The sequence below is a fragment of the Oncorhynchus gorbuscha genome, linkage group LG11, assembly GCF_021184085.1.
Source record: "Oncorhynchus gorbuscha isolate QuinsamMale2020 ecotype Even-year linkage group LG11, OgorEven_v1.0, whole genome shotgun sequence".
In the NCBI taxonomy this organism is placed as follows: domain Eukaryota; kingdom Metazoa; phylum Chordata; class Actinopteri; order Salmoniformes; family Salmonidae; genus Oncorhynchus; species Oncorhynchus gorbuscha.
In genome coordinates this window covers 37314188-37332180 of record NC_060183.1, presented here as the reverse complement: position 1 = coordinate 37332180, position 17993 = coordinate 37314188, and the positions used below count along the sequence as shown (strand labels likewise).

At 45.1% G+C, this 17993-nt stretch overlaps 1 protein-coding gene across 1 annotated transcript in view; it reads left to right on the top strand.

The window, feature by feature from the left end:
- Positions 1-17378, top strand: part of sardh (sarcosine dehydrogenase) — a 157042-nt gene extending 139664 nt beyond the window's left edge. The window contains exons 20-22 of the mRNA XM_046369512.1: positions 784-952; positions 8978-9113; positions 16041-17378. Coding sequence (XP_046225468.1) covers positions 784-952; positions 8978-9113; positions 16041-16205 — 470 coding nt within the window. The 3' untranslated portion in view covers positions 16206-17378. The remainder of the gene's footprint in view (positions 1-783; positions 953-8977; positions 9114-16040) is intronic.
- The last annotated feature ends 615 nt before the right edge of the window (positions 17379-17993 follow it).

Below are 17993 nucleotides of genomic sequence, written 5' to 3'. Positions count from 1 at the left end.
ATGCCTGCCCCCCGCCAACACAGACTGCATATGCCCCACCTGCAATAAAGTTTGTGGATCTCTGATTGGACTCTACAGTCACCAAAGAATTCACCGTTAACTCAGAAGTGGAAGTGATCATCGAATACGTTGGACAGAGGATTCATTAGACACAGAAACATGAACGCATGCAAGCGCGCAGAGGTTAAGCACTCTCAAAGAAGTTGCTTATCGTTATAAGCAACTTCTTTGAGAGTGCTTAACCTCTGCGCGCTTGCATGCGTTCATGTTTCTGTGTCTAATGAATGCAGAGGAGGCTGGTGGGAGGAAAAATATTGTCTGAATTTGTATAGCTAACACATTAATCTCTTGCACCATAAGGTTTAGTCTGTAGCTCAGTTGGTAGAGCATGGCGCTTGTAACGCTAGGGTAGTGGGTTCGATTCCCGGGACCTCCCATACGTAGAATGTATGCACACATGACTGTAAGTCGCTTTGGATAAAAGCGTCTGCTAAATGGCATTTATTATTATTATTATTATTAGCTAAAGGAGGATGGGCTCATTGTAATGGCTGGAATGGAATACATGTACGTTTATCAAACGTATGGAAACCGCACGGTTGACTCTGTTCCATGAATTCCATTCCAGTCATTACCATCCTCCTATGGCTCCTCCCACCAGCCTCCACTGACTGAGCGTGAGTGTGTAAGCGTACATTACACCTGTCTCATCCATTCTGTGTCCTACCTCTTCCAAGGTTTGCAGTTTGGCTGGATAGTGACTCCCCTCCTCTCTCCCTATAGGCTACAGACATTGGCATGCTGACCTGCGGCCTGACGACACACCTCTGGAGGCGGGACTAGCGTTCACCTGTAAGATGAAGAGCACCATTCCCTTCCTGGGTCGGGCCTCTCTGGAGAAACAGAAAGCTGAGGGACTACGTAGACGCATTGTCTGTTTCACCATTGATGAGTGAGTGGTCACGGTCTTCCTCCTCCTTCCATGTGGGTCTTCGATGACTCCAGTTAGAACGGTGTGAGTTTCTCTTCTTTTTAAAGTCAACATGACCATGGCCTTAAAACCTCTTAGTCCGCCCCATCCCGGATCCGGGATCGTGACTACAACCTCAAGCTCATTACCATAACGCAAAATTAGCGATTTCTGAAAATTGCAAATTAAATGAAATAAATATGCCTATCCTCAAGCTTATCCTTTTCTTAACAATCCTGTCGTCTCAGATTTTCAAAATATGCTTTAGAACCAGAGAAAATCAATAATTTGTGTAAGAGTGGTGATAGCTAGCTTAGCATTTAGCGTTAGCATTTAGCACGCAACATTCACAAAAACCAGCAAAGGGATCAAATAAAATAATTTACCTTTGAAGAACTTCAGATGTTTCAATGAGGAGACTCTCAGTTACATAGCAGATGTCCAGTTTTTCCTGAAAGATGCTTGTGTAGGACACAACATTCCGTTTTGTTACTATGCATTTGGCTACCGAAACTAACCGAAAATTCAGTCACCTAAACGTCAAACTTTTTTCCGAATTAACTCCATAATATCGACTGAAACATGGAAAACGTTGTTTGAATCAATCCTCAAGGTGTTTTGTCATATATCTCTTCATTGAAATCCCTTCCCTGGAAGCGTGCATTCTTCTCTGATTCGGATGGAAAAATACTGGTACCTGACTTTTGCGCACCAATTTCCACGCAGACACCGTGCGGGACACTTGGTAATTGTAGGCTCTTATGGTCAATCTTCCAATGATATGCCTACAAATACGTCACAATGCTGCAGACACCTGGGGGAAACGATAGGAAGTGTCCGTTCATTCCTGTCGCATACACAGCCATATAAGGAGATCATGGAAAACGTGCCTCCAGAAATCCTGTTGATTTCCTGGTCACTCAAACATCTTGGTTTTGCCTGTAGATTCTGTTCTATGGCACTCACAGTGAAAATCTTTACAGTTCTGGAAACGTCAGAGTGTCTTCTTTCCAAAACTATCAATTCCAAGCATAGTCGAGCATCTTTTCGTGACAAAATATTGCGCTTAAAACGGGCATGTCTTTTTATCCAAAAATGAAATACTGCCTCTAGAGTCTTAACAGGTTAATGACAACCATAGAAATAGAAATGACAGAATCATATTTTCGTAACTTAGCCCACAAGTCTTCCCTGCCGTTAGTGTACTGTAGCAGACCTGGTCTAAATGTGGTCTAAATGGTGAGGGAATAAGTGATGTTTCCAGTCATTCACTAAAACTGCTGTGGTTCGATTAGAAAGGGATTCGGTAAGAAGTGGATTTAAAGGACTGTCAGCCTGACGTGATATCGTTTTCTGAGTTGATTCACTGAGACTACTCTGTCTGGTTCGGGTCTGAGGTGCAGATAGACATTCAATGAGTGGAGCTGACATGATCCCCTATTATACACATATCTGTTCTACACAAGACATTTCTGTCTGAACGCTTGAACGTTACATCACCTGAACAGGTCTGTTTGATGTAATGTGAGCCGTCTGTCTCTCGCTCTGTCTCTCTCGCTCTGTCTCTCTCGCTCTGTCTCTCTCGCTCTGTCTCTCTCGCTCTGTCTCTCTCGCTCTGTCTCTCTCGCTCTGGCGCTCTCGCTCTGGCGCTCTCGCTCTGGCGCTCTTGCTCTCTTTCTCTCTCTGGCTGGCTCACTCTCTCTCGCTCACTCTCTCTCGCTCTCGCTCCCTCTGGCTGGCTCTCTCTCTCTCTGGCTGGCTCTCTCTCTCTCTGGCTGGCTCTCTCTCTCTCTGGCTGGCTCTCTCTCTCTCTGGCTGGCTCTCTCTCTCTCTGGCTGGCTCTCTCTCTCTCTGGCTGGCTCTCTCTCTCTGGCTGGCTCGCTCTCTCTTTCTCTCTCTGGCTGGTTCGCTCTCGCGCTCTCTCTCTGGCTTGCGCTCTCTCTCTCTGGCTGGCTCTCTCTGGCTGGCGCTCTCTCTCTGGCGCTCTTGCTCTCTTTGGCGCTCTGGCGCTTTCTCTCTCTGGCTCGCTCTCTCGCTTGCGCTCTCGCACTCTCTGGCTGGCACTCTCTCTCTCTCCGGCTCTCTCTCTCTCTCTGATGTTCTTGCTCTCTGACGCTTTTTCTCTCTGGCTCGCTCTCTCTTGCATGCTCAGCCTTTCTCACGCTCGCTCAGCCTCTCTGGCAGTCACTCAGCCTCTCTGGCTGTCGCTCGGGCTCTATGGCTATCGCTCGGGCTCTCTAGCTGGCGCTCTGGCTCTCATTCAGGCTCTCTGGCTGGCGCTCTGGCTCTCGTTCGGGCTCTCTGGCTGGCGCTCTCGCTCAGGGTCTCTGGCCGGCGCTCTGGCTCTCTGGCTGGCGCTCTCGCTCAGGTTTTCTGGCTGGTGCTCTGGTTGGCGCTCTGGCTCTCTGGCTGGCGCGCTGGCTCTCTGGCTGGTGCTCTCACTCAGGCGCTCTGTCTCTCTCGCTCTGTCTCTCTCGCTCTGTCTCTCTCGCTCTGTCTCTCTCGCTCTGTCTCTCTCGCTCTGTCTCTCTCGCTCTGTCTCTCTCGCTCTGTCTCTCTCGCTCTGTCTCTCTCGCTCTGTCTCTCTGTCTCGCTCTGTCTCTCTGTCTCGCTCTGTCTGGAGCTCTGTCTCTCTCTGTCTGGAGCTCTGTCGCTCTCTGTCTGGAGCTCTGTCGCTCTCTGTCTGGAGCTCTGTCGCTCTCTGTCTGGAGCTCTGTCGCTCTCTGTCTGGAGCTCTGTCTCGCTCTCTGTCTGGAGCTCTGTCTCGCTCTCTGTCTGGAGCTCTGTCGCTCTCTGTCTGGAGCTCTGTCGCTCTCTGTCTGGAGCTCTGTCTCGCTCTCTGTCTGGAGCTCTGTCTCGCTCTCTGTCTGGAGCTCTGTCTCTCTCTCTGTCTGGAGCTCTGTCTCTCGCTCTCTGTCTGGAGCTCTGTCTCGCTCTCTGTCTGGAGCTCTGTCTCTCTCTCTCTGTCTGGAGCTCTGTCTCTCTCTCTCTGTCTGGAGCTCTGTCTCTCTCTCTCTGTCTGGAGCTCTGTCTCTCTCTCTCTGTCTGGAGCTCTGTCTCTCTCTCTCTGTCTGGAGCTCTGTCTCTCTCTCTCTGTCTGGAGCTCTGTCTCTCTCTCTCTGTCTGGAGCTCTGTCTCTCTCTCTCTCTGTCTGGAGCTCTGTCTCTCTCTCTCTGTCTGGAGCTCTGTCTCTCTCTCTCTCTGTCTGGAGCTCTGTCTCTCTCTCTCTCTGTCTGGAGCTCTGTCTCTCTCTCTCTCTGTCTGGAGCTCTGTCTCTCTCTCTCTCTGTCTGGAGCTCTGTCTCTCTCTCTCTCTGTCTGGAGCTCTGTCTCTCTCTCTCTCTGTCTGGAGCTCTGTCTCTCTCTCTCTCTGTCTGGAGCTCTGTCTCTCTCTCTCTCTGTCTGGAGCTCTGTCTCTCTCTCTCTCTCTCTGTCTGGAGCTCTGTCTCTCTCTCTCTCTGTCTGGAGCTCTGTCTCTCTCTCTCTCTCTGTCTGGAGCTCTGTCTCTCTCTCTCTCTGTCTGGAGCTCTGTCTCTCTCTCTCTCTGTCTGGAGCTCTGTCTCTCTCTCTCTCTGTCTGGCGCTCTGTCTCTCTCTCTCTTGCTCTCTCTCTGGTGCTTTCTCTCTCTCTCTCTCTCTCTCTGGCGCTCTCTCTCTCTCTCTCTCTCTCTCTGGCGCTCTCGCTCTGTCTCTCTCTCTGGCGCTCTGTCTCTCTCTCTCTCTGGCGCTCTGTCTCTCTCTCTGTCTGGCGCTCTGTCTCTCTCTCTGTCTGGCGCTCTGTCTCTCTCTCTGTCTGGCGCTCTGTCTCTCTCTCTGTCTGGCGCTTTGTCTCTCTCTCTCTGGCGCTCTGTCTCTCTCTGTCTGGCGCTCTGTCTCTCTCTCTCTGGCGCTCTGTCTCTCTCTCTCTGGCGCTCTGTCTCTCTCTCTCTGGCGCTCTGTCTCTCTCTCTCTCTCTGGCGCTCTGTCTCTCTCTCTCTCTCTGGCGCTCTGTCTCTCTCTCTCTCTCTGGCGCTCTGTCTCTCTCTCTCTCTCTGGCGCTCTGTCTCTCTCTCTCTCTGGCGCGCTGTCTCTCTCTCTCTCTGGTGCGCTGTCTCTCTCTCTCTCTGGCGCGCTGTCTCTCTCTCTCTCTGGCGCGCTGTCTCTCTCTCTCTCTGGCGCGCTGTCTCAATCTCAATTCACTTTCCTTTATTGTTATGACGTAACAATGTACATATTGCCAAAGCTTACTTTGGATAGTTACAATATTAAAATAATAGACATACTTGTCAAAGGGACAACATTAACCAAGGGTCAAAATAACCATTGAACAATAACAATATAGAGGACATGTGCAGCGCTCTCTCCGTCTCTTTGCACTGTCTAAATCACATACATAAAATATTAACATTTTCCCACCAGAGGTGTGTTTCCATCAAACGTATTTTTAGCCGATAAAAGGCTGTGTGTGATGACGTAGTGCACATAAAAGCTCTTTAGTGTATGTGTTCAGGTACCGAATAAAAAAACTGAAGTTTCATGTGTTTATTTGCAATTTCAACTCTGATGTTTTTGTCTCAAAAACTTTTGCAATAAATAGCATACCTCCTTGTCCAATCTGGTTTTGGTGCTCTAAAGACTACCGTTGATGATAAACTGAACAGGGTAGGTTATATGATGACATGGCTAAAAACAATATCTTTATATATAGATATATAATATATATATATCATACTTACAGTTGAAGTCAGAAGTTCACATACACTGTCTTAGGTCAGTTAGGATCACCACTTTATTTTAAGAATGTGAAATGTCAGAATAATAGTAGAGTGATTTATTTCAGCTTTTATTTATTTCATCACATTCCCAGTGGGTCAAAAGTTTACATCACTTAATTAGTATTTGGTAGCATTGCCTTTACATTGTTTAACTTGGGTCCAACGTTTAGGGTAGCCTTCCACAAGCTTCCCACAATAAGTTGGATGAATTTTGTCCCATTCCTCCTGACAGAGCTGCTGAAACTGAGTCAGGTTTGTAGGCCTCCTTGCTCGCACATGCTTTTTCAGTTCTGCCCACACATTTTCTATGAGATTGAGGTCAGGGCTTTGTGATGGCCACTCCAATACCTTGACTTTATTTTCCTTAAGCCATTTTGCTACAACTTTGGAAGTATTCTTGGGGTCATTGTCCATTTGGAAGACCAATTTGCGACCAAGCTTTAACGTGCTGACTGAAGCCTTGAGATGTTGCTTCAATATATCCACACAATTTCCCTTCCTCATGAATCCATCTATTTTGTGAAGTGCACCAGTCCCTCCTGCAGCAAAGCACCCCAACAACATGATGCTGCCACCCCTGCGCTTCGGTTGGTATGGTGTTCTTCGGCTTGCAAACCTCCCCCTTTTTCCTCCAAACATAACGATGGTCATTATGACCAAACAGTTCTATTTTTGTTTCATCAGACCAAAGGACATTTCTCCAAAAAAGTATGATCCCCATTTGCAGTTGCCGTAGTCTGGCTTTTTTATGGCAGATTTGGAGCAGTGGCTTCTTCCTTGCTGAGCGGCCTTTCAGGTTATGTCGATATAGGACTTGTTTTACTGTGGATATAGATACTTTTGTACTGGTTTCCTCCAGCATCTACACAAGGTCCTTCACTGTTGTTCTGGGATTGATTTGCACTTTTCACACCGAAGTACGTTCATCTCGAAGGAGACACGTTCTGTCTCCTACTGAGCAGTACGACGGCTGCGTGGTCCCATGGTGTTTATACTTGCGTACTATTGTTTGTACAGATGAACGTGGTACCTTCAGGCATTTGCAAATTGCTCCCAAGGATGAACCAGACTTGGAGGTCTATAATTTTTTTCTGAGGTCTTGGCTGATTTCTTTTGATTTTCCTAAGATGTCAATCAGAGGCACTGAGTTTGAAAGTAGGCCTTGAAATACATCCACAGGTACACCTCCAATTGACTCAAATGATGTCAATTAGCCTATCAGAAGCTTCGAAAGCCATGACATAATTTTCTGGAATTTTCCAAGCTGTTAAAAGGCACAGTCAAATTAGTATATGTAAACTTCTGACTCACTGGAATTGTGATGCAGTGAATTATGAGTGAAATAATCTGTCTATAAACAATTGTTGGAAAGTGACTTGTCATGCACAAAGTAGATGTCCTAGCAGACTTGCCAAAACTAGTTTGTTAAGAAGAAATGTGTGGAGTGGTTGAAAAACGAGTTTTAATGACTCCAACCTAAGTGTATGTAAACTTCCGACTTCAACTGTACGTACACACAGTACCAGTCAAAACTATGAGAACACATATGGAATCATGTAGTAACCAAAAAAGTGTTAAACAAATCAAAATAGATTTTCTTCAAAGTAGCCACCCTTTGCCTTGATGACAGCTTTGCACACTCTTGGCATTCTCTCAACCAGCTCCATGAGAAATTATTTTCCAACAGTCTTGAAGGAGTTCCCACATATGCTTGAGCACTTGTTGGCTGCTTTTCCTTCACTCTGTGGTCCAGCTCATTCCAAACCATCTCCATTTGGGTTGAGGTCGGGTGATTGTCGAGGCCAGGTCATCTGATACAGCACACAGTCACTCTCCTGCTTGGTCAAATAGCCCTTACACAGCCTGGAGATGTGTGCTAGGTTATTTTCCTGTTGAAAAACAAATTATTGTCCAACTAAGTGCAAACCAGATGGGATGGCGTATTGCTGCAGAATGCTGTGGTAGCCATGCTGGTTAAGTGTGTCTTGAATTCTAAATAAATCAGACAGTGTCACCAGCAAAGCACCCCCACACCCCATGCTTCACAGTGGGAACCACACATGCGGAGATCATCCGTTAACCTACTCTGCATCTCACAAAGACACGATGGTTGGACAGATTTACACCGGTCTAATGTCCATTGCTCGTGTTTCTTTGCCCAAACAAGTCTCTCTTTCTTTCTTTCTTTCTTTCTTATTGGTGTCCTTTAGTAGTGGTTTCTTTGCTGCAATTCGACCGTGATTTACGCTGTCTCCTCTGACCAGTAGATGTTGTGTCTGTTACTTGAACTCTGAATCATTTATTTGGGCTGTAATCTGAGGTGCAGTTAACTGTAATGAATTTATCCTCTGCAGCAGAGTTAACTCTGGCTCATCCTTTCCTGTGGCGGTCCTCATGAGAGACAGTTTCATTATAAGCGCTTGATGGTTTTTGTGACTGCACTTGATGAAACATTCACATTTCTTGAAATGTTCTGTATTGACTGACCTTCATGTCTTAAAGTAATGATGGACTGTTGTTTCTCTTTGCTTATTTGAGCTGTCATAATATAGACTTGGTATTTTACCAAATAGGGCTATCTTCTGTATACCACCCCTACCTTGTCACAACACAACTGATTGGCTGAAACGCATTAAGAAGGAAAGAAATTCCACTATTTTTTAACAAGGCACACCGGTTAATTGAATTGCATGTGACTGCCTCATGAAGCTGGTTGAGAGAATACCAAGAGTGTGCAAAGCTGTCATCATGGCAAAGGGTGGCTACTTTGAGGAATCTCAAATATAAAATATATTTAGATTTGTTACATTTTTGTTATTTTTGTCCAATGTAGAAAATAGTCAAAATGAAAACCCCTGAATGAGGTGTGTCCGGACTTTTGACTGGTACTTTATATATAATTGGCAGCCACGCCCCGATCATCATTCAGATGATAGCCTCCCCTCGATATTTATTGGAAATTTGCATGAAACTCCAAGTATATTTCAATTGTCGCATAATCTATTGAATTTACCAAAAATATATCCCACCTTGTCTAGTGTATTTTGTTTTGTCGACAAATTTGCTGTTTCCGTAAGGCCTGTCGTAACTTTTTCTTCATCCGCATGAAATGGTTGGCTGGAAACCTGGTTTGTCCCTCTTCTCCCAATTCTTCCTCTCTTTCTTCTCCTTCCCCGTCTCTCTAACATTACATCCTCCTGAACAGGTCTGTGTGATGTAGCTGAACCTGACACCTCTGCCTCTTCCTACTAACAGGAAAGTCCCGATGTTCGGCCTGGAAGCAATCTTCCGCAACAGCGTTCCAGTAGGCCATCTGCGGCGCTCCGACTACGGGTTCTTTATTGACAAGCAGATTGGCTACGGATACATCCGCAACCCTGACGGAGGAGTGGTAAGTAATATATAGTTGGCTACACACACACATACACATACACACACCATTCAACTCAGCCACCCACACAATTTCTGTCATCACCACAAGTAGACGAAACATTAACAGGCTTCTTTTTCTTCTTCGTTGTCAGATGGGATTTCTATTATAATTGGTGGTATTCTGGCCGTTACGCTCTTAACGATTGGCAGACAGGAAAACACTGCTTGTTTCCAGCTCTTTAGAAACGCTTCATTACGGCTCTGCTCTGCTCCTCCTCAGGCTGGGAAGCGATGACTCCTCTCAGAGCCCGCTGTGTGCGTGCCTGTGGGTGTGCACGTTCTGGGAACTGTCTCTTTCTCCTATTATCCGTCGTCATTTATTGGCTCTAGCCTGATCAACTCGGCCTTCAGACGTTCTCGCCCAAGCTTTTACTTAGGATAGACAATATTCATGGGCTCTCTTGTCCTCTCCTTCTGTTGGAGCAGAGGCCCAGATTTGCATACAATTATACCACGTCATCATATCTTGCAGTTTAACAAATTCATATTTGATTCTGAGTGGCAATTGAGTCAGATTCCAGTACCAGGGCTTTGACACACACACACACACACACACACACACACACACACACACACACACACACACACACACACACACACACACACACACACACACACACACACACACACACACACCCCCCACAGGCGTTGGTTGCTACCTCGGAAACTGAGACAACTTTTTCCCCCCAGCACTTCAAAAGAAACCTTGAATCGTTAATTGGTGAAACTGCCACGTCTGTTTTTGAGATTACGACAACCAGAACATAATTGCACAGCAGAATATTTACAGCATTTTTATTTTTTTTACCGCACTGCCGAACAAAACAGTTAACAGTAAGGAGTCGCTGGGGTGGAGTGGTGCGGTTTCCCCTCATGTGGGTTACATTTTGAAGGGCTTTATACTTTCAAAGCTGTTAACCAGGGTTTCTGGGTGGAGGACGTTTATTTGTGTATCATATGTGTACATCCTGTGTTGTTTTCCTGTGTTGTCCCCCACAAAAATAAGACCTGTAGTAATAGAAAACCACCTCAGTGTGTCCTACCGGGCCGAGCAGGTTCTGACGCAGTGGGTGACCATTGCCTTGTTCAATGAGATGCTGCTGCACGGTGTGTGTGAGAGAGCGTATGTTACAGGGCTGTGTGCGATACGGAGTGTCACACCCACATGTCTAGGTCTCCACCTGTTCCACCCGATATATATATATCCCCCTGTCACTTATCATTGGGCTCACATCCCCTCCCATCACAGTAGCACGGCAGAGTGCGAAACAGACACACACATCCACTCACAAAGCCCTGGCTTTGGCCCTGCGCTACAGCGCTCCACGTGCCCTCCTACGCTGCGTAAAAGGGTCAGAAGCAGCTCATCACATGGCTCTGAAACCACCACTCAACCTCTCCTTGCCTGCTACTGCTGCTAAGGTCAGAGTGGCAGGGATGGATTCATCTGCCTCACTGATTACTGAGAAGCAGAGATGGAGGACAGTAAGGGAGGACGTGAAAGAACATAAGGAAGGCGAGAGGGAAAGTAAAGAAGGGAGGGATAGATTGAGAGGAAAGAAGGGAGGGAAGTAAATGGGGTAAGATAGAGGAGCGAGGGAGGGAGAAAACAAGTGAACGAATGAGAGAGATAGTAAGCAAGAAGTACTGAGAGAGAGAGAGACTGGGAGAGAATGAGGAGGGGGGGAAAGAGATGGAGTGACAAACTGCTAATGATTTGGGGAGAGCAGTCCAGGGGCTTGGCTAGGGGCGGGGCCGAGGGTTAGAGGCCAGTGGACTTTGACTGCGGTTGGGCTAGGGTACAGACTAGGAGCTGGGTTAGGCCTGCCTCCAGCCCAGCTCGTTTTTGGAGAGTTATAATTAGCCAGAACGGGGAAAAGCAGGGGCCACTGCGCTGCGAGGAAGGGAAGCAAAGGAACAGACTCATTGGGCCGGAATAGTTTTGACATTGAGATGTGAATGAACTGGCTGTTTCGTGACCCCTTATTACATTTGGGTTTCATTAACCCTATCCTCTTGTGGGAATTGGTCTATATGGATAGAAACAGTTTGGAGATGATGGGAAAATTATTAGACCAAAGATGAATACACAACTGTATACCTGACACAACTTTACACTATTGATTTTTACATGCATTTTACATGAACTGTACTTTTTGCCTCATTTGTTGATAACGAAATCTGAATATACTCTGGATACATTCAGTAAACGTAATAAGAATATTCCTGGAAAAGGTGGGGTAGGTGCAACATAAGACAAAACAATTACAAGGCTTTGAGTGCGAGGACTAACTGGTGTCTCCCAAGTGGCCACACACCTCTCCAAAGTGTGCACAGTTCCTAAGTCATTTCAATATACTTTTATGACTGCAAGAAGAGTCTTTAGCTAGAAGGTGTTTTTAGCTCTCCTATCTGTGCTGTTGAGGAACTAAATCTCAAACACGTTTAGTTTTGTTTGGAACACAAACCTGCATCCCTGCCATCACACAATTACTGTTGCAATCTAAAAACGGTTCAGATGGGCATCATTTTCAAGCTTGATCTATTGCTAATATGACTAGTTAAGCTATAAAATACGCTATTACAGTGTTAGGCTTTTACAATGCAATTCCGGGAAATTGATACCATCTTTGGTGTGCACGCAAAGGATCATGCATCCAGGCACATGTGACACAGCAAATGTTCCACAGAATAGACAAAACAGGCTCATTCTGTTCAGAACAACCCCAGGGTGTGACGCCATATAATCATTTTGAAACTGTATATCAAACATAGTGATCATTGACATTGTATATGACATGTGTTTTATGATCTCTGGAGAATAATGGAACCGCTGGAGAGCAATGGGTGAGCTCCGTTTGAGACTGTCCTATCGAAGTGATCTGAAGAACTGTAATATCCTATGTTTCTCAGTAGTGGCTGAACAAGGACATGGTAAATATGAATCTCTGTTTTTTTTCTGTACATCGGTAGGACCGAACAGTTGCATCAGGGAAGCTCAGAGGAGGGGACATGTGCCTTTGAGCAAACAACTTATGCGCAATCTCTAATATTAAGGGAGTCTCGAGATTCTGCTCACCTAAGGTAGAATACCTCATGATAAACTGTAGAACACACTATTTACCAGGAGAGTTTATCTGTATTTTTCGTGGGGGTCCATTTACCACCACAAACCGATGCTGGCACTAAGACCGCACTCAACCAGCTGTATAGGGCCATAAGCAAACAAAATGCTCACCCAGAGGCGGTGCTCCTAGTAGCCAGTGACTTTAATGCAGGAAAACTGAAAACCATTTTACCTAATTTCTACCGGCATGTCACCTCTGCAACTACAGGCAAAAACTCTAGATCCCCTTTACTCCACACACAGACACACACACAGAGCTCGCCCTCACCCACCATTTGGCAAATTTGAACTTATCTTCACTATCCTCCTGATATACGTAAAAACTCAAACAGGAAGTACCAGTGACTCGCTCAATACGGAAGTGGTCAGATAAAGCGAATGCTAAGCTACAGGGCTGATTTAATTTTGTGTAGCGCGAGGGGCTCAAGTTCAGAACGGCTTTCAATCAAACCCAATACAGCGCTGCAAAGTGCAGCTCTGACGTCATGTATAGCATATTACTGTACAGCCACTATGTTCCAAATTTAGCTGTTTACCAGTGGCCAAATCTGCCATTTCAACCCGTATATGGGTACAGGAAGGGAAACAATTAAATGCAGTATCTCAGGGGTCATCAACTAAATTCAGCCGTGGGCAGATGTAGTTTTTTTTCTCGAGAGGATGGTCGGGGGACAGAGTATAAATATAAAGTAGTTGTCGCAAGAAGCCCAACCAGATATTGTATTTGACTAAAACATAATCATTTCAAAGCTTGATATTAGTCTTATGTTGTTTTTTAAACGGCGCCGTATATGCCACTCCACTATCTAGAAAAAGCAGAGGAGATGCGCAATAGGTTTCTGAGAGGCTACTCGCCACAATGTGTGGATGAAGCTCTTAATTTGGCATTGGGGAAACCACGAGATGAACTGCTCCAAAAGAAAAGACCCACTAGAGCGAAAGAACACAACTACATATACTTTGAACTCGCTAAAAAGTGGGAGATGCTGGCATGTTTTATCGTCGGAACCCAGCTTTGCCTGCTGAATTTAAGAATCCACCACTCATTGTATGTAGGAGAGGTCGCAATTTACCCCATTAATTGGTCCATCCAACTGCCAGCCACACAAGAAGATGAGCCAGGCTCTTTTACGCCCGCTTGGGGATGGTAGCTATAAATGCAAAGGTTGTGCACAGTGCAACAATATGATGACGTGTGAACATTCCTGCCACCCACACACAGGAAAACGGTTCCAAATAAATGACATTATTACGCGCTCCACCACCCATGTTATCTACATTATGAAATGTCCATGTGGGCTGTGCTATGTCGGTACAACCTCTCCTTCTCTCAAACATAAACGTTAAAATCAGGAAAAATTACAGTGATTATCCAGTGGCAGTACATTTTAATGACCTAAAACATGACATTTCTACCTTTTTTTTTTTTTAAATAAAGATTTTGTGGCATAGAGAAAGTTAAGATGTCAGACAGAGGATGTGATATAAATAATGCTCTGAGCAAAAGAGAATGTTTTGGGATTTTCACCCTCCCAGACATTATTTCCTCAAGGTCTTAATGATGAAATGGTCATGCATGTTATGTTGTAAATGTGAACATGAATTATGCCCTGTTTTTGTCTTGTGTTGTACCCATTGATTTATGAAAACTTGCTTGGTAGGTCGATGTCCTCATTGTGGTTTTACAGACGTGTTTAATATGTTTTATGTACACACTTTATTTGAATATTTATGAAATGTATATTGTTATATTGGGTAGCACTTATTTCTTTTTCCGTTCGCCTCCATCCCCATTCGATGCGGGGAACTGATGTGGGTGGGGCTCGGTCTACATAAGGGTGCAATTTTTTTTTTACTCACAAAAGCTCTGACGAAGGCGATATGTAAACGTTTATTAAAGATCAGTGATACTATCAAGAAATACACTGCTCAAAAACATTAAGGGAACACTTAAACAACACAATGTAACTCCAAGTCAATCACACTTCTGTGTAATCAAACTGTCCACTTAGGAAGCAACACTGATTGACAATAAATTTCACATGCTGTTGTGCAAATGGAATAGACAACAGGTGGAAATTATAGGCGATTAGCAAGACACCCCCAATAAAGGAGTGGTTCTGCAGGTGGTGACCACAGACCACTTCTCAGTTCCTATGCTTCCTGGCTGATGTTTTGGTGACTTTTGAATGCTGAGGGTGCTTTCACTCTAGTGATGGCATGAGACGGAGTCTACAACCCACACAAGTGGCTCAGGTACTGCAGCTCATCCAGGATGGCACATCAATGCGAGCTGTGGCAAGAAGGTTTGCTGTGTCTGTCAGCGTAGTGTCCAGAGCATGGAGGCGCTACCAGGAGACGTGGAGGAGGCCGTAGGAGGGCAACAACCCAGCAGCAGGACCGCTACCTCTGCCTTTGTGCGGAGGTAGGAGGAGCACTGCCAGAGCCCTGCAAAATGACCTCCAGCAGGCCACAAATGTACATGTGTCTGCTCAAACAGTCAGAAACAGACTCCATGAGGGTGGTAATGAGGGCCCGACGTCCACAAGTGGGAGTTGTGCTTACAGCCCAACACCGTGCAGGATGTTTGGCATTTGCCAGAGAACACCAAGATTATGCAAATTCGCCACTGGCGCCCTGTGCTCTTCACAGATGAAAGCAGGTTCATACTGAGCACGTGACAGAGTCTGGAGACACCGTGGAGAACGTTCTGCTGCCTGTAACATCCTCTAGCATGACCGGTTTGGCGGTGGGTCAGTCATGGTGTAGGGTGGCATTTCTTTGGGGGGCCGCATAGCCCTCCATGTGCTTGCCAGGGGTAGCCTGACTGCCATTAGGTACCGAGATGAGATCCTCAGACCCCTTGTGAGACCATATGCTGGTGCGGTTGGCCCTGGGTTCCTCCTAATGCAAGACAATGCTAGACCTCATGTTGCTGGAGTGTGTCAGCAGTTCCTGCAAGAGGAAGGCATTGATGCTATGGACTGGCCCGCCCGTTCCCCAGACCTGAATCCAATTGAGCACATCTGGGACATCATGTCTCGCTCCATCCACCAACGCCACGTTGCACCACAGACTGTCCAGGAGTTGCTCCTCATCAGGAGCAAGCCCAGGCGTTGTAGGGAGGTCATGCAGGCACGTGGAGGCCACACACACTACTGAGCCTCATTTTGACTTGTTTTAATGACATTACATCAAAGTTGGATCAGCCTGTAGTGTGGTTTTCCACTTTAATTTTGAGTGTGACTCCAAATCCAGACCTCCATGGGTTGATATTTCATTTTCAATGATAGTTTTTGTGTTATTTTGTTGTCAGCACATTCAACTATGTAAAGAATATTTCATTCATTCAGATCTAGGATGTGTTATTTTAGTGTTCCCTTTATTTTTTTGAGCGGTGTATATTAAAAACATTTTTACTTACAGATTTTTCGTAGGCCAAAGAAAATCTGCCACGCACCACATTAGCGACACTGGGTGCCAGTTGACGAACCCTGCAGTACCTAATCAGGAATAGTGGTTTTGGAGAGAGGAGTCGGGTCATTAAGAACAGTCTACGGTTCCCTAAGCTTTCAGATCTCAGGATGGATTAGGAGCTTATTTTAAAGACTTGGAGTTCCTCCATCTCTGAGTAAAGGTGTGGATTTAACCATGTCTGTGTGCTCTCTTCCATTCTTTATTCTCTCTCGTCCTTTCAATCTCACTCTTTCTCTATCCCCCCTCTTGCGCTCTTGCTTTCTATTTCTGTCTCGCTCTTAGGTAAATGCTGACTTCATAAAGAGTGGGAAGTTCACTCTGGAGAGGATGGGTGTGGTGTACGAGGCCAAGCCCCACCTCAAGTCGCCCTTTGACCCCTCAAACAACCGCGTGAAAGGCATTTACCCCGACAACTACCACAACGTTTACAAGGCCAACGCACAATAATGTACATCGAGGTGTGATTGGACAATGTGACTGTTTGTTTTTGTCCCTGATCTCCCCCAGCATGTCCCCATGTTGGAGTCAGACCTGAGTCTAAATACTTTGAGCTTTTGTTCTAGCCTACCAGGAGTGCCGGTGGGCAGGATTTTAAAAGATTCTGGACTTTTCTATTGGTTCAATTGCAACAGGCAAGCTTATTCGAGCACAGCTAAAGTATTTGAAAGGACATGAAATAGTATTTGAACCCATGTCTGGTTGGAGTATCATGTGAGGTACATGTTTACTGTCTCTGTCTGGCGTAAAGCTTGAGGATAGCAGTGTTTTTAAGAGTCGCCAGTTTGGTACCATACCAAACTGCAGTACCATACCTCAACACCATGTTATTCTCATGGCTGAAGGCGAAGCTACCAGCTACTTCTGTAAATCTTAAAATCATCTCTGATTGTCAAGTAGAAAATATGATAAATTGATTAACAAATAGTTAAAGGGTAAATATACTGTACTTAACGTGCCTTGCTTTTTTGAACTACTAAAAAAAAGTGTATAAATTGGTGACCTGCAATATATTCTTAGTTTCATTAATGTTTCTGGTGCTGCTATTGGTGAGCATGTTTTAAGATCCCATTGGTTCAATTGCGCTTTTATTGTGTTCATATTAGTGTATGCTAACTCCAGAGTTGATACCAAATGAAATCTGATTGCTGATTTGGACTCTAATAATGCATGAATAAAATGACTTGTCTGTGAACAAATGAAGACTGCTCGCCTGTGAAATCCTCAATACACTTTATTGATTAATTTCAAATACAATCCATAGATGATGTAATTTGTTTTAGTGGTGTGTTTTTTTCTGTTCTTTGTATCCTGAACATAATGTTTCAGATGTTGCAAGGAATGCTGGGTCATGTGGTCTTAATGTTGTCTCACTTCTTCCTGCTTCAATGCAATCTTACATTTTCACATATGAAGAATCAGGTTAGTGACTTCAACGACCGCTTTAGAAGACAAGGTGGTGTAGTTTCCTGTTATTTTAGATCTCATGTATATGCAGTTATTGGTGTCAATGATTGCCATACAGCTTAAAATGAAAAACTATGCCGATTTAAAATCTAACTTAATTTCATATTTATCTGATCTTTCCCACAGATTCCTTTATGAATAAATATCTGTACTGGAGTAGGAATGTTTTTTTTATTCACTGTGAAAGTGAAGTGATCATAGAGATATCATAATGGAGTTATTGAGTTCTATTTAATTGTGTGAGAGTGAAGTGATCATTTAGATACAATAATAGTGTTCTCTTGAATTCTGTGAATGTGATTATGATATTGTGCTAGTACTGCAGTGGGCCTTCTTGATGATGACGATGATGCCATTGGATCAACTGGATGTGATGTGCCATCCCCCTCACTGCTTTGGCCAGGGAGTTTGTCGTCCCCTCCCACTCACACGGGTAACAGGGCCTCTGGAGCTGTAACATCACTACAGGAAGTGCCTGCCTCTCCCAGTCGCTCTGTCACAGGACCACAGAAACAGTCACACAAGGTGACACGTTGTAGTGTGATGACCTTAAATGTACTAAGAACTTTTGCCTGATCTCGTGTGATGGTTACATGCACACTTGAACCAATGAACTGTGTGTTTGATCGTGCGTGTTTTATGCATGGTATTTGTACATGTTTGTGCAGTGGTTCTCTATGTGTATCTGGTACATTTAGTCTCCGGTAACGTAGGTCCCTGACGATGGGCTGTGCCAGTCTGGCATACATATGCCCATCCAAACACTGTGAC